Source organism: Aspergillus udagawae (genome assembly GCF_001078395.1).
Source record: "Aspergillus udagawae IFM 46973 DNA, scaffold_3, whole genome shotgun sequence".
Lineage (NCBI taxonomy): Eukaryota > Fungi > Ascomycota > Eurotiomycetes > Eurotiales > Aspergillaceae > Aspergillus > Aspergillus udagawae.
In genome coordinates, this window is record NW_025091266.1 from 1,042,255 (window position 1) to 1,057,203 (window position 14,949).

A 14,949-nucleotide genomic window follows, 5' to 3' on the forward strand; every position below is an offset into this window, starting at 1 on the left:
AGAACACGGAGCTGATGTCAATGCCCAGGGTGGATGGTTTAGGCAATGCATTGCAGCTCGCCTCAGCTGAAAAGCTTGAGAAGACTGTACAGATGCTATTGGGACATGCTATTAGGACATGGCTCTGATGTCAACGCCCAGTGGAGAGAGTTTGATAATGCACTTCAGGCTGCCTCACTCAATGACATAGGAGGATCGTACAGATGCTCCAAGCAGTAAATCTACCCGCGAAGCGGACAGCCTTGTGATTTTCCTTCTAAGAGGTCAAAGATCTCTTAATGAACAAACAATATCTCTTATAGTGTGCTTTAGTAATGCTCCACCTTTGTGTATACTTGCCGCATGGCTTTCCTTTCTATTGCCTGACTATCCTAGACTCTAGATAGCAACAATATTTGTACCTCCCATATTGTGCCCTGAATATGGTTACATCGGCCGCACTACAGGTCCAACAGTATACCCTGAAAATTCGCCAGTATCCAGCTTTGTAAAGGTCTTGGCTCGAGATATGCTATCTAGAATCTAATCGATCAAAGGTGATGGATAACGGGCCAGTTTCGTGATGAGGTCGACCTTGTGATCGTCCACCCAGAAACAGGGTTTTCCAGACTATTTCCTCACTATCAAGATTGACGATGTAAATGACGCATTGCTTGGGATGATGAAAGCTTTGTGTGCAAGTTGTCAATGATGCTTCAAATCGCCCATCAAAGATTCGCTGAGACTCCTGACACTCTTGCTCGAAAACAAATGATCGAAAATGTTGCCGAGTCGGTAGATATCTACGCTAGCATCCCTGAAATCACTTCGATTTTTCCCCAGATCGCATCCTTCTCGGCCGTGCTGAAAACAGCCCATTCACGCGCCGAGATATCGGCAAGCAGTGAGCTCGAGGTTTTGTAGAGCATCCTTCCCTCCTGGTTTCCATCACTCCCACCCATCTTTCCAGACTTGGCTGGTCATTATCGTAGTCTATGGACATGGTTAAACAATGAAGTCATGCATGTGAAGGAAACACTAATGGTGTAACTATATAGAGCATCATTGGATGAGAAGAATCAGATCTTCGTTGATTTATCATCTGTATGCGAAATACTAGCGATTCCTGAATACTTATCATTGTATTCTGGCGCGCAAAAGGGGGAACTGGGGTAATTGTGAAGGTGCATATCTCGCCTTACATCCCATTTCGGGACTAGCGCGCCTGATCACCTCCCCTGCGTGGAGTCTTGACTTCTTCGTTTCTCCTCTTCTAGATAGTATCGGTATGATCGATCGGTTTTTATCATGACATTTGGATCACGCACGGAATTTGGAGAAAGGTAACAACTGTAGGGTGGAAAGTGGAATGCAGGGGTATTGTTACGGAATGTTGTTGAAAATGTAGAGAAGTCCCAATTTGGAGAACCACTTGCTTACTTGGGATTATGTTGGGAGCGTAATCTAAAAAAGATAACTAATGTTTTGTCCACCGTCTGTACTACTGTTAACGTCATTGGGGTTGGGCTATACTTGGCAAAAAAGCCACTTTTGCATTACCAGCTCGACCTTACCATGAGTTACCATCCTACGCGTTGAATTGATACGTGGAGCCATGCTTCTGTCACTTCTGTTGCAATTGCTGCTTCTAGAAGTGCGCGCTGTTCTGAGCATTGAGTCAGGTCAGTATACCCACCTGGTCGATGCGGATAGTTCCGGAGATGCGGAGTTCGACTATGTTGTTGTTGGCGGCGGCACTGCTGGGATTGTCATCGCGACGCGGTTGGCGCAGAAATCGCTGAAGGTTGCCTTGGTCGAGTCTGGAGGATTGTACGAATCAGTATCCGTCGCTGCTATCCCCGCTGCAGACGTGATTCCCGTCGGATCGGATCCTAATACGAAGGCCTCTTTTGACTGGGGGTTTGTTGCAAACAACATCCCTGGTGCCAATGGAAGGTCAATTCACTATGCACGGGGAAAATGTCTGGGAGGATCGTAGGTTGCTCTACCTGCTGAGAGGATATGCCGTGCTGAACAGGCTTGCAACAGGTCGGCCATGAACTTCATGATCTATCAGCGGTGAGCTGGAGTTGGCTAAGATTGGCAAAATAAAGCTGATTGGTAGCAGACCGACACGCGACTCGATGGAGGTTTGGGCGACAGCAGTCAACGATAGCAGCTACACGTTCGATGAGGTCCTGCCTTACTACAAGAAAAGCGTACAATTTACGCCTCCAAACACAAAAACTCGGTTTGTGAATGCAACAGCGGGCTTTGACGCAAGCGCGTATGAACCCGAAGCTGGCCCGCTCCAGGTATCCTACCCGAATTACGCCATGCCCTTCTCAACCTGGATGAAACGCGGAATGGAGGCGATAGGAATAAACGAAATCGAGGATTTCAACGTGGGCTCTTTGATGGGAGCTCAGTACTGCGCCGTAACTATCAAGCCGACCGACGAGACTCGGAGCAGTTCTGAGGCCTCGTTCCTGGCAACTATCAACGCCACTACCCTAACTACATACTCAAACTCTTCAGCTAGGAAGGTCCTTTTCGACGGGAATAAAAAGGCAACAGGCGTCCAAGTCAAGGGCCCCGATGGTAACACATTTACTCTGAGCGCAAAAAAAGAAGTAATCATCCCTGCAGGCGCCTTTCAAACCCCGCAGCTGTTGATGCTGTCCGGGATAGGGCCAAAGGATATTCTTCAGCAACATAATATTGATCTGCTCGCTGAGAGACCCGGAGTTGGACAGAACATGTGGGATCACCCATTCTTCGCGCCGACGTACAGGGTCACAGTAGACACCTTCGCTAAGATAGCTCCGGCCCTCTTGGGACTGGTTAAGGATTACCTTAACTCGAAACAGGGACCGTTGACAAGCCCAGTGGCGGATTACTTGGCTTGGGAAAAGATTCCGAACAGTGTGCGGTCCAAATTCACGAGCGAAACGCAGGATGAATTGGCTAAGTTTCCAAATGACTGGCCAGAGGCTGAGGTATGTTACTGACAGCACCGAATCTGAGTGTGCAGAAAAATTTCTGACCCTGCTGGTAATAGTACATGTCCGCTGCAGGGTACATTGGTAATGTCTCTAATCTCATGGCCGACCAACCCCAAGACGGATGTCAATATGCCTCAATTATGGGTGTGCTCGTTTCCCCTACTTCAAGGGGGACCGTAACGCTGAAATCAGCTGATCCAGACGATCTTCCTGTGATTAACCCTAACTGGCTCGCTACCAAGTCTGACCAGGAGGTTGCTGTAGCTGTGTTCAAGCGTATCCGAGAGGCATTCCAGAGCAGGGCGATGGCACCCATAGTGATCGGCGATGAGTATAATCCTGGAAAAGACGTCCAAACCGACGAAGAGATCCTGGATTACATCAGAAACAATGTGATGACTATCTGGCATGCTGCCTGTACCTGTAAGATGGGCACAGCTGACGACGACATGGCCGTGGTTGATAATCAAGCTCGAGTCTATGGTGTCGAGGGACTGCGTGTTGTGGATGCCAGTGCCTTTCCCATCCTGCCACCGGGTCATCCTCAGTCAACCGTTTGTAAGTTCCAATACCACTGATAGTTGAGCGGAGATTGGCTAATGGCTGGTAGACATGTTGGCAGAGAAGATCTCTGATATCATTATCAAAGGGTTAAGCTGACCTTAGGACTGGCTATGTGCTGACCTCGTTGATAAAGTAGTGCCTTAGGGGCGCGGTAACGACAAGAACTAACAATGATCGGAGAGGAGGAAGTCTTGTGGGCCGTCCGTAAGCATCAGAGAACTAGTTTGAGGAAGGAAAAGCAACGAGGCAAGCGATTGGGAATATTTATCAATGAGAAGCTTTGCAATCTTCTTCTGCCTCCCATGCTTAGAATAGGTCGACGTTTAATAAATCGTGGAGAATTTGAGGCAATGGTACATCATCTCGTGAGAGACGGTGTGATTTAAGCCGACTGAGCCCTCTTAGAAAGACTTATCACTGATATTCGGCCGGCATAGGCGCACGTCAGACCAGCGTTCAATGGTAATTGTACTTTACTGATTAGCGATTGGCGGTCTGAAGGGGTTTCTTGCCTCTCATTGGAGACGATGTCATCGTAAGTAGAGTAACGTAATACAACTTGCAAAAATTACGTCCTTATACGTCCACGATCATCCTAGAATAAAGGTAGGCTATCTCTATGCTACTCCGAATTTATCAGTCCATTCAATCAAATGCCTATGCTTGCTCCCTAATCCAACAATTATGTCATCTAGATCAATCCCCTCCGTGAGCCTCTACAAAGTAGAGCACACCGGGCTGCGATCCTACCCCTTGGCCGAAACATAAGTGTAGTCCTGGAATATCAGACCAAAGAACTAGGGACACTTTGGTCCTTCTCCTCATGGTACTGTGTCCTAAGCAGTGATTGAAGACAAATTTTGCCGCCTCAGCTTTGTATGAGGGGATCCGGCTCAAAAGGTAGTGCACAATATGATAGACAATAATCTCATGTGAAAAATGGCGGCCAATGAAGCCTATTACGTGATTAACAGTGGCAAGAGCGCCCTTAGTGTAGGCCCAGGTTTCAGGAGTGTAGGGTGCGATGGAGAGGTAAGTATGATAGAGGCATGTAATGGCTACTGTTCCTAGAAGAATACTAAGGTATTTTTGAAGGGAAAAGACATAATTAGCCAGTGGTGAACCCACATATACAGAATAAAATAGGAGAAGTATGATATTCCAAGCCTTAATCTCGATGTTGTAGTATTGCTCCGTTCTTTTCCTTTTACCCTCTCCATGGCACATCGAATCCAAACAGATGTAGACTAATATGCTGTGCCGATTCCATGCACTCCGTTGCCCCCGCAGAGATTAAAGGGATTCTACTGAAATATCCGGGAGTCAAAACCGGTTCCGTGATTGGGCTCATGTTCCCAGACGGCGGCAGCAAGGTCGCCCGAGCGTATAGGTCCGCGGCGGCGTCTCTCCCGAGTCGACAGCGTATCACGTAGCAGGCCTCATCCAGGATCAGCTGGCCTGTAAAGCCATGGATTGAGGTGTCAGCTTTGTGGGCGAGATCCCGCGAACTGAAACTAGCAAGACCCATCACTCGGAGTACAGTTCCCACAGCTGGGTTTGGGCGGGAGAAGATTGCGTCCATTTTTGGTTGGACTATTTCCTCAGCGATTGTTCGGCATGACTATGTGCATTTTTACCAGGACTCAAGTGGCAAGAGCACAAAAGTGTCACGATTCTCTCATATATGCTCCTGCTCAACTTAGCCAGCGATGTCAATATCTCAACTTTACAAAGACATGTGCAAAAGGTCGCGCTTGCCCAAAGGATGTATATGGGATATTTATCTGACATGGAATTCTGGGGGCCGTTCAGGTATCACTACTATTCAAACCTCTTTTGCTACATGTAATTTACAATAAAGATAAAGAAGATTTTTTCCCACTCAAACTGGCCGGGTCCTTGAGTTTTCCTTGCGAAAAGGCGACACCAATATCAAAGGCATCTACCCAGCAGTGACCGAGAACGCGATTGAGGACGCATTCCCCAATTTGAAAGATGCTTTTCCTGAGCTAAGAGAAGCGACCAATGCAGAAGTGAAGTATGAATTAGGAAGCCCGAAGCCGGGAACAGTGGGCCTGTGGGGTCTTGTTCGCTTCGGTCCGCGAATAGTTTAAATTGTTTGTACTAATCACTGAAAATCGTTAGTTACCGAGGAGCCATCTTACTCAATTGTTTGTAGTGCAGCCAATAGTCGTAGGTCTTCTAGAACTTCCCTGGTCCACCCATTTCTCATTGCATTCTGACGCGCAACGTTTAGGAAAAATATAATAGGATAACTAGATCAGGCACCGAATCTCGGAGAAATGTAATAACGGGCCGATCCTCAATGCCTGGTAGTTAACGGCGCTATGCCCAACTTTTCTGTTGCAGAACACTTAAATATCTCGATGGCGATCCAACGTTTACTCAATTCCAGGGCTTCTCCTCTTCGCCTTTTGATTAGAAGAACGGTCAGGAACAAGAGCGATTGTCATTCTGACATTGACCATGAAGAAGACGAAAGCACCAGTTACGATGCAACTAAGTACTATCCTGCCTGTATTGGAGAGCTTATTCACAACAAATACCGCCTAATATCGAAGCTCGGCTGGGGCAGCAATTCCACTGTGTGGTTGGCTAAAGACACTTCCCGGTACGCTAGCTTCATATCTTTTTGAATCAATCTAATTAGAGGAAGATGGCGCTGGCAGCCAGACCGGTATTATGCTTTGAAAATATCAAACTGCGGAGTTAGGGATCGAGAATCTGCCCAGAAAGAGGCTCTCATATCTCGTCATATTTCACAACTGAGGTCCAGTCACCATGGTCGGGCGTATGTCCGTGTTGCGAACGACTTCTTCGATATCCAGGGTCCTCATGGAGAACATACGTGTTTAGTCTTCGACCCATTAAGAGAACCGCTCTGGCTGTTGGGGAGACACCTTGGAGGTGTTGGCGTCCCTCCTATTGTGCTGAAGGCCTTCTTGAGACTATTGCTACAGGGGCTGGATTTTCTTCACACTGAATGCCGTGTCATACATACTGGTAACCTGCCTTCTATTTACCTCCTTTGGCCGTTGTTGACAGAAGGCGAAGATCTCAAATCGGAAAATTTCCTGGTGGAATTCGAAAACAGCACCATCCTTGACAGTTACGTGAGCCACCAGGAAAGCCAGCCTCCTCCATATAAGACATGCGCTGGTCGGCGTATCTACCAGTCTCGCCCTGATTTCGGGTGTTTGCAAGGAGCCATGCGGCGTGTAAAAATAAGTGACTTCAGTACTGCTGTTTTTGGTGATCAGTCTATTCCCCATACCCACAATATCCAACCCCGGCAATTCCGCGCACCGGAAGTTCTCTTAGACTGCACGTGGTCGTATAGCACGGATATATGGAATTTAGGAACTGCGGTACGTCTATGCAGTTCTGACAAGGAATTGTCATATCTGAAATCTTGAATAGCTTTGGGAATTACTTGGAGAAACCGATCTTTTCGATGGCATAGATCGCAGAGCCAATGCTTATAGCCGCGCTGCTCACTTAGCTCAGATCTTCCGTCTCCTTGGGCGTCCTCCTTTGCAATTTCTGGAGAGGGTTGATCCGACTATACTCTCTGATCTTTTCTCCGGTGATGGTACGACTTTCCGTCCTTAAATGGTTTCTTGAGGACTTACACGGCTTTCCATCTAGGTGACTTTAGGTATCCAGCGTTGATCCCCCCAGAGGACTTCACTTTCTCAAACCTTACACCGTTCTTGGACGGAGAGGACAAGCAGTTATTTCTAAAATTTGCCAAAAGAATGCTGCAGTGGGACCCAGAATGTCGAGCGACCGCAAGAGAACTCTGCGATGACCCTTGGCTCGATTACAAAAGTTGAAATAAGCTTGTGGAACTGAACTCCATTATGGATCTCATGGTTTTGAGTCTCTTCAAGAAGTAGACATAGTGCAGATCAACCCGAATTCAACCCAACTCTAGCTTCTTCTAGAACTCCAATAAAATCCTATTTAACTACAGATACATATTACTTTACAATCCAATCCTATCACTTTCTTTGATCATTAGATCTCCCAGCCTGCGGTGTCTGGAGAACGGATAGCTCCACTGCAGACTCCACAACTGTAACGCTGGTTTTTAGCGTTGAAATGGAATGACTGAGATTCTGGGCCACACAGACATCCATGTCGCCTGGTTCCAGGGTAGAAAGAGGGATAACTTCTACCTTTTCTTCGTCTGTGGCTCCAATAGAGGCCTGTCGAACAATTGTATGGTCGCGCTTTCTGCAATCCAGATGGCCGAGATGGTCTCAATATTTTCAAGTGAGACTTCAACCGTTGCTTACCCGTCACAACAATTCTTTTGTTCGGGATCCTTAAGAACCGGAGAAGGACCCGCTTCAAGGCCAGGATCAACAGCATGGGGGCACTGAGACGGGAATAGATTCCTTCCGATGTCTGGAGGATCACATTCACAAAATGACTCTGAAGTTGTGACAGGTCAAGAGAATTATCGAATCGACATTACTTCCTGATACAGAGGAGCCGGTATTCTGGCTTTCCATCTGTCATGCTATGTCTTTTCCAACTTGACTGTCACCACGAGGATGCTCAATCCAGCGAAGTGGTAAGCTCTGCTAGACCCCTAATTGTGGTTGCAAACAAAAAAGTACACGACTGCTGCTCAATGGAAAGGAACTTCCCCCTTGTAAATTGCAAACCAGTCCTCAAGGTGACGATTGACAGTACCAATCCCAACAGATCTACTCTGTCCACTACCACCATCATCAAATTGTATCTCATGGACGTGTCTGAGTCTTGCTCAATCGAGCTAAGTTTGAATTTCATCGTTCCACGACTAAAGTCAGTTTTGCCAAGTACGAAGTCATCCTCGGGCGCTTCGTCCCCTTTGCTGCTGTCGCCAGCGCCGGTGCGCTCAACATCTTCATCATCCAAGGGGAGGAAATCCGACAGAGAATCGGCGTTTACCACCCTGTTCATCATAATAAGCTAGTCGGAGTTCCTAGATTGGTAACCATTAGCCCATTACATTAGTTTTTGAATAGCGAAGCATGGGGCGCCAAAGGGAGGGTGGAAGGGGGGTGCAAACCTCGGGGGAATACTTGTTAAAGGGAGGGAAAGCTGAGATATGTGCTGGGGTTTCACTTGCAATAGTTCTAATTCTAAGGCAAGTGTTAGATATTTCATGTGCACATGCGAATATCCAAATTAGCAATCCTAGATGGAGGGGTTCTTGCATAACGTGAGAAAGCCAAATCCTACAGATTCTGACTCCAGCTTTGAGATTTCTGCAAATCAAACGGAGAAATTACTATCTTGCTGGTGGAGCCCATGCCAGATTGTTGGACGGTAGTAGAGGTGTCGGTACTGGTGCCTGTTGTAGGTTTCGTGCTGGTGCTCGTAGGTGTGCCTGTGCCAAAGCCACCAGAAACAGATTCCTGTTCTATGGCTGCAGAATGCTGTTCTATGGCTGCAAGAAAACGGCTGAAATCGTCCTTGTGCTTAGATGAGGATGTACCAGAGCCACCAGAAACAGGTTTTTGTTCAGATAGGCTTGTACCAAAACCTCTACCAAAAAGCCCCCCAGAAGCAGCCTTGTGTTCTGATGAGCCTGTACCAAATCCCCCAGAGATAGGTTTCTGCTCAGATACGGCTGGACTAAAAAAAAGCCTGGGAGCAGGCTTGTGTTCAGATGAGGATGCACCAGAGCCACCGGAAACAGATTTTTGTTCGGGTATGCCTGTATTAGATAGAGTTCCAAAAGCCGCCGGCGAAGCCTGGGCTGAACCAACTACAGAGGGCGGTCTCGGTTCCGCAGCTTTCGTAGCTTTCTCTCGAATTAGCAAGATCCTGTTAAGGGAAAAGGCACATAGACCTACGTCCGGAAGACTGAAAGGTCGCAGTCGCATCGATTACAGTGAAGGGGCTTCCATTGGCTGAGGTTGTTGTTGGTCCTGGACGGCTTTTTTCAAGGGAAGAATCCGGACCGTCCGATAGTCCTGCAGCCGGTCTTTTTACTACGAGAGAGGCCGGGTTATAATGCAATTCTTCAAGCAAGGACTTTGGAGCTTACCGAAGAATGGTGGATTACTCAATGACGGCTTCTGAGTGTTGAAGACGCTGAGAGCCCGTAGGCCAGCTTGCAATTTGTCGAGCTCGCGGCCTAAGCGTTGTCGTTCTTCATGGTATATAAGGCTGTTCCATGGAAAGTTCTTGGATCTGGTCATCATCCATATTATTGACAACCTGGCTGGTAAATATACGTTGCAGAGGGTCAAGAAGACAATTTTCGATGCCTAGAGTTGCGACATTGTCGACAAACGTCACAATTGCAGTCTGGACAATTCGTTAGGCGTGATGTAGTCGTAGCTTGAAAAAAGGAAGACTTTCTCACCTCATAATATGCTTCCATCTGGTCGATGATCTCGGCGGCTGCAAATTCATCGCGGGAAGCTTCCGTCCACGACGTGGCTTGCTCGAGCTCTTTCATCGTAAATAATCTTTCCCCCTTTTCGTCAAAACCACTGGCTCGGAGATTTGCTCTTAGTGATTCTATCTGACGCTTGCTTCTGGCTTTCTGAATCTGGGAGAGAAAGCTCTTACCCACGGGCAATGGGTGACCTCTCTTCGTGTATGCGGTCAGCTCGTCAAGCTTGTCAAGCAATGATTGCTTCAATCTGTCAAAATCCGCATCGATAATGGAGCCAACCAGCAAGGAATAGGTATGGTCGTCAGTAATGTGTTGTAGAACAAGCAAGGCGAAATATCTCGCTGATTCCCAGGCCTTCATTAAGTGTTCTTTCGCAAGGTTTTTCCATGGTTTGGACTGGTCGCGAAAGAGGCTCCCCACAAGGAGTTGATTTGCATTCCCTGGAAGCTCAATACCTCTGTTGTTGCGTGCTTGCTTGCTAACCTCTGCTTCAATAGAACTGCGCTCCACGTATTCGGGTTTCCAGTCGTCCATGTAAGGCTTCCCAGAAGCAACTTGCAGGTCATCTTTGCTGGCAAACGGGCTCCGGTCGACAATTTTCCTGCGGCATCCTCGAATGGCCATTGCCTCTGCGAAGTATTCGTTCAGCTGGCGTATAACAGCTCTGAGTCGGCGGAAGTCTTCAATACTCCCTGTTTCCTCCAAGCCGCCGAAGAACTCATCTGCATACATGCCATTCAGAGCTTGCACAATGATGCGCTCGAATTTACTGCTAATGTTGAGCAGGTAACCCCTCTGCTGCTGCAGAGTGGACCGAGGAGGCCCCAGTCGCGAGAGTTGCTGCTGCCGATCAGACACTTTGTCTTGGATTTCCGCAATCAGTCCTGGGAGATTCCGACGGATGAGCCTCAGCAATATTGTGCTAAGGCGGCGGCGTAGGCTCTCGATGCCGACACATTCCCGTGAGAGCGAAGTCCATCGTCCCTGGTTGAAGAACGCCTTCTCCATCTCGTCGCGGGCGTCGTCAGAGATATCCCTGGTCTCAAAGGATCGATTCCGCAAGACATGCCATCCTGTCTCTAGATGAATTTTTTGATTCTTGATAAATTGCAGATAGGTGTCTTCCTCCTCCGAATTTGCCTCCAGAATATCAGGCTGGGTAATAATTCCTAGTGTGCGCTCGCGCTTTGGATCAAACCGTTCCGCGATGTTCAGGACCTCCTGAAGATGGTAATCTGTTTTTGCGCTGATCACAGCAAGGATGATGCTTCTTGGATTCTTCATATATTTTTCCGTCAGCTCGCGGACTATCAGAATACCCTGTGAGTCCTGCTCCTGGCTGGTAGAGTAATACAGGCCGGGCAGATCAACCAGAGTCAGCTCCGGTTTGTCGGGCCCTGAAATCTCCACCTTGAGTACATCATCACTGAAGCCTGCGTTAACCGACTCCGTGATGCCCATGTGCTCTTTGGCCCTCTCGATTAGGGGAGGCAGGTCATCACCGTTAGAGAAGTCCTCATAGGCAAAACTCCGGAGTCGCCGTCGCTCCTGCTCGTCCGCGCGAGAAGGACCGGGCTCGATGGACACTTTGATTTTTGAAGATGGATTCCGTCGCAGGATAACCTCAGTCGCAAATCGCGTACAGACATTGCTTTTCGCCGGGAACCGCACGCGAGAGATGGCTTCGAGGACGGAACTCTTCCCGCTCGACTGGTTGCCGCAAACAATCAGCTGGGGGAGTTCCACTAGGCCACCGACGCCGATAGTGCGCAGCTCATCGATCTTGTCCAGAAGCCTGGACTGTTCTTGCTGTAGCTGGTGCAAAGCCTTATCTTCCAACGCGTGAGACATGATGAATCTACTGGAAAGGGTGGAGAAGTGTCGCAGACAAGAAAATAAACCTGAAGCGGCTTGCTTCCCAGGGTAGCAGTCAGCTTTTATCATTGTGATGGGAGGGAGTGATTCTGCGGCGCAGCATACGTGCATCACTAGTGCGGCCCAAATACAAGGCTGATTCCCACACTTGCGCGTATTTCCTGGCATACCAGGAGTACACCCTATCACCCTGAGAAATGCTTCATTGGCATTCGCTTGATTAAATTCTGTTTGACCCATGAGAATCCAGACCTAGGGCTTGCTGTTGGCCGGACAGGGGCAGCGCGCTTGTCGAGGACACGATGTATGTTTGTAAAACACACATATATACCGCGACAGCATATGTGCATCAAATATCAGCATAACAAATAGGGCTGCATCTTAATCTGCCTGCTGGTTGTAGCTCCTCGACCCTCCAGCTACATCTTATCTATGCAGCTGTCGACTATCGAACTCATTCACTCTGGTGCATGATCCGCAGCAAGTAGTGTTTGTGCAAAATATGTTGTATTATGACCAAATATGGGCCTCTCTCCAGGACTTTTCTGTCTGCAATTATCGCAGTCACGAAGCACTGATAGAGCCTCTCCGAGATCATACTGCTCAGTACGGGGCTAGTGGCTGCTCTCTTTGCAGTCGGCAGTCATGAATATGCTTCTGCTCTGTCAGTGATTCACAAATGGCCGAATGTAGGAGCGACCGTCCGTCTCTTACCTGACAAATAAAGTTCAGAATTCCAATCCCTCATGATTCGGATGAGTAGATGGACGGCTTGACTGATTCTCACAAGACCCCGCTCGACTGAATGGGGAATGGGTGAGAATGTTCATCGAGGACCGGGAGAAAGAAGCGGAGTGGCAAGTAGGGAGAGGGCCGGAAACAATACTGAGATTGTGGAGGCCATCCGCCGATGATTCTGCGCAAACAAACTGTAGAAATGAATGGCATATTGTTGATAGAGAGCAGTGTGGTCCGTCCAAGAAACCCTGGTAGAGTTAAGACGTAGAGTAATTTAGCCGAGAACAGGCTAAACTCAAACTAGAAAATCCAGGCACCCATTAACATCTTGCACACGACTAGTAGTGACATTAAGTGTGGTTCAAGTAGTTAAGAACAGCATGATATCACTCGGAAGAGACTAGACGCGAACTGCAGGAGGGCATATTGCAGTGGGTCAATGTCTTCCTCATGCTACTCAGACTGTGATGGGTGGAAATAATGGTATTGCAGGATAATCAGGAAGCGCCCCACTAATGGGGCAGGCTGCCAGTGTGTATTACGGCGTTTAAATAGTGTCAATCTACCAAGCTTTAAACTGAGACCTGTTGATCAAAGTGAAACAAGCTTGACTACCAGTGAGGAAATGGGATGTTTCAGCATTCGCCCGCCAATCTAACCCTAACAGGCTCCACCCTTAATCATTTCACCTTTACAAGTACTTTAATGCTCTACAGCCCACAGCTCACTTGTTCAACCAACTGTGCCGGTCACACTATTTGTTCTCTTACACTCCTTACTGCATTTCTCCCACCATGAGGTCATTCGTTTCTCTTCTTGTTTTCCCCGCTTCATCGCTGGCTGGAACCGTGCTGTGGAGCGGCAACTTCAATTCTTCTGCAACCGTTGAGGACTTTGACAAATGTATTCATCTGCCCATTGCCTCTGGCTTTGAACGCTCACTAATAATATAGGGTCCTGGTCCAATCAAATAGAACCGTGGCAATGGTACATCCACGGCAGTGGCAAGACGACCGAGTATCTGGGACTGTCCCCCGACTTCAAGAACCCGGCCGACACTAGCGACGCCCAGGGTGTCCGAATCACCATTGTATGTCATTCACTCGTGTGCTTGTTGAAGTATGACTAACGGAAAATAAGGATGGAACCTCCTTCTGGAATGGACAGAACATGGAGCGGTCTGAACTGATCCCCCAGACCACCGCCAATCTTGGCTCGGGCCATCTCTACTATCACTTCTCCCTGTCCACGAAGACCACAAATGCCCCCGACGCCTCCTTCGAACACCAGATCGCGTTCTTCGAGAGCCACTTCACAGAGCTCAAGTACGGCGCGTCCGGCTCATCCGACAACACCCTGCGCTGGAATGCGGGTGGCACAACGCACTGGTCGGTCCAGCTGGAGCCAGGCAATTGGTACAACTTCGCCTACGATATCGACTTTGCCTCGCAAAAGGTCGGCCTCTGGGCTTCTAATGGCTCTGATCCCTTGACCGAGGTTGTCTCGCCCGTCAGCGCATCTACCTCTACCAACTCGGCGGACTGGCACGTCGGCCAGCTGCGCCTGCCAAACGGGGGCGCCTCCAACGACGCGGCGGAAGACTGGTTCTGGTCTGGCATTTATGTTGAGCAGGCACCTATCACAACGAAAATTGGTTCTGCCGGTGCTTCTGATTCTTCCGGCTCGTCCTCTTCCAGTGCGTCGAGCGCTTCTAATCCCTCGGTTTCCACTCCCTCCACCTACCAAGCAACCCCGCAGCCATCGTCTACCAGTGCTACAGAGCCAGCTGCAACCTCAGCCCCTGCGGCTGTGACATCGGCTGCAGCTCCTGCCTCCGACACTAATGCTGCGACACCCACTGAACCTTCTTCGGCAAAGCTCCCCACCCCCACCACTGCCGCAGAGCTTCTCGCTGATATTCGGGCTGCGTTGCGCGCTCTCATTTCTCGTTCCAATAGTATGCACGCCCGCGACTTTGCGCGCCGTGGATAACTTAGATCGAGGTGGTAGTATTCATCCGATAAATCCGTGCTTGTGAGGCAACCAGTTCAGGACCTCGATTTTTGTATGTCTCAAACCTGAACAACATACACCAGTCAGACACACGGCGTCAGCGTTTAATAGTGATGGCGAATTTTGGAGCTAGATTACTCGAATACAACAGAGAAGCAATGATTTACCAGGACGGTAGACCTGTATGCATTCTTCATGGTACCTATATAATAGTTCCATTTAATTTGGCTTGCTTGCGTCTCTGTGAACACCCTCTTATACCGCACCCTTCAATATCGTTGATTTTTATATCGACTCTCGGTTCTTAAAAACTTGACCCCGTTCTGGGAACCTGCCAAACCCTGACAG

At 48.5% G+C, this 14,949-nt stretch overlaps 3 protein-coding genes across 3 annotated transcripts; 2 read left to right on the forward strand and 1 right to left on the reverse strand.

Annotated features, from left to right (window-relative positions):
- Window positions 1-1,594: 1,594 nt before the first annotated feature.
- Window positions 1,595-3,644, forward strand: Aud_004227 (GMC family oxidoreductase; the record flags this gene model as incomplete). The annotated part of the gene is made up of 5 exons (XM_043289167.1): window positions 1,595-1,974; window positions 2,029-2,058; window positions 2,108-2,978; window positions 3,041-3,542; window positions 3,595-3,644. The coding sequence occupies 5 exons, from the start codon at window positions 1,595-1,597 to the stop codon at window positions 3,642-3,644; spliced, it is 1,833 nt and encodes a 610-aa protein (XP_043145102.1).
- A 5,159-nt stretch (window positions 3,645-8,803) lies between these two features.
- Window positions 8,804-11,826, reverse strand: Aud_004228 (uncharacterized protein; the record flags this gene model as incomplete). The annotated part of the gene is made up of 4 exons (XM_043289168.1): window positions 8,804-9,372; window positions 9,619-9,708; window positions 9,809-9,881; window positions 9,940-11,826. 4 exons carry the CDS (start codon window positions 11,824-11,826, stop codon window positions 8,804-8,806), a joined length of 2,619 nt encoding a protein of 872 aa, XP_043145103.1.
- A 1,556-nt stretch (window positions 11,827-13,382) lies between these two features.
- Aud_004229 (glycoside hydrolase family 131 protein) lies at window positions 13,383-14,580 on the forward strand (the record flags this gene model as incomplete). The annotated part of the gene is made up of 3 exons (XM_043289169.1): window positions 13,383-13,491; window positions 13,542-13,678; window positions 13,729-14,580. 3 exons carry the CDS (start codon window positions 13,383-13,385, stop codon window positions 14,578-14,580), a joined length of 1,098 nt encoding a protein of 365 aa, XP_043145104.1.
- Between the last annotated feature and the right edge of the window lie 369 nt (window positions 14,581-14,949).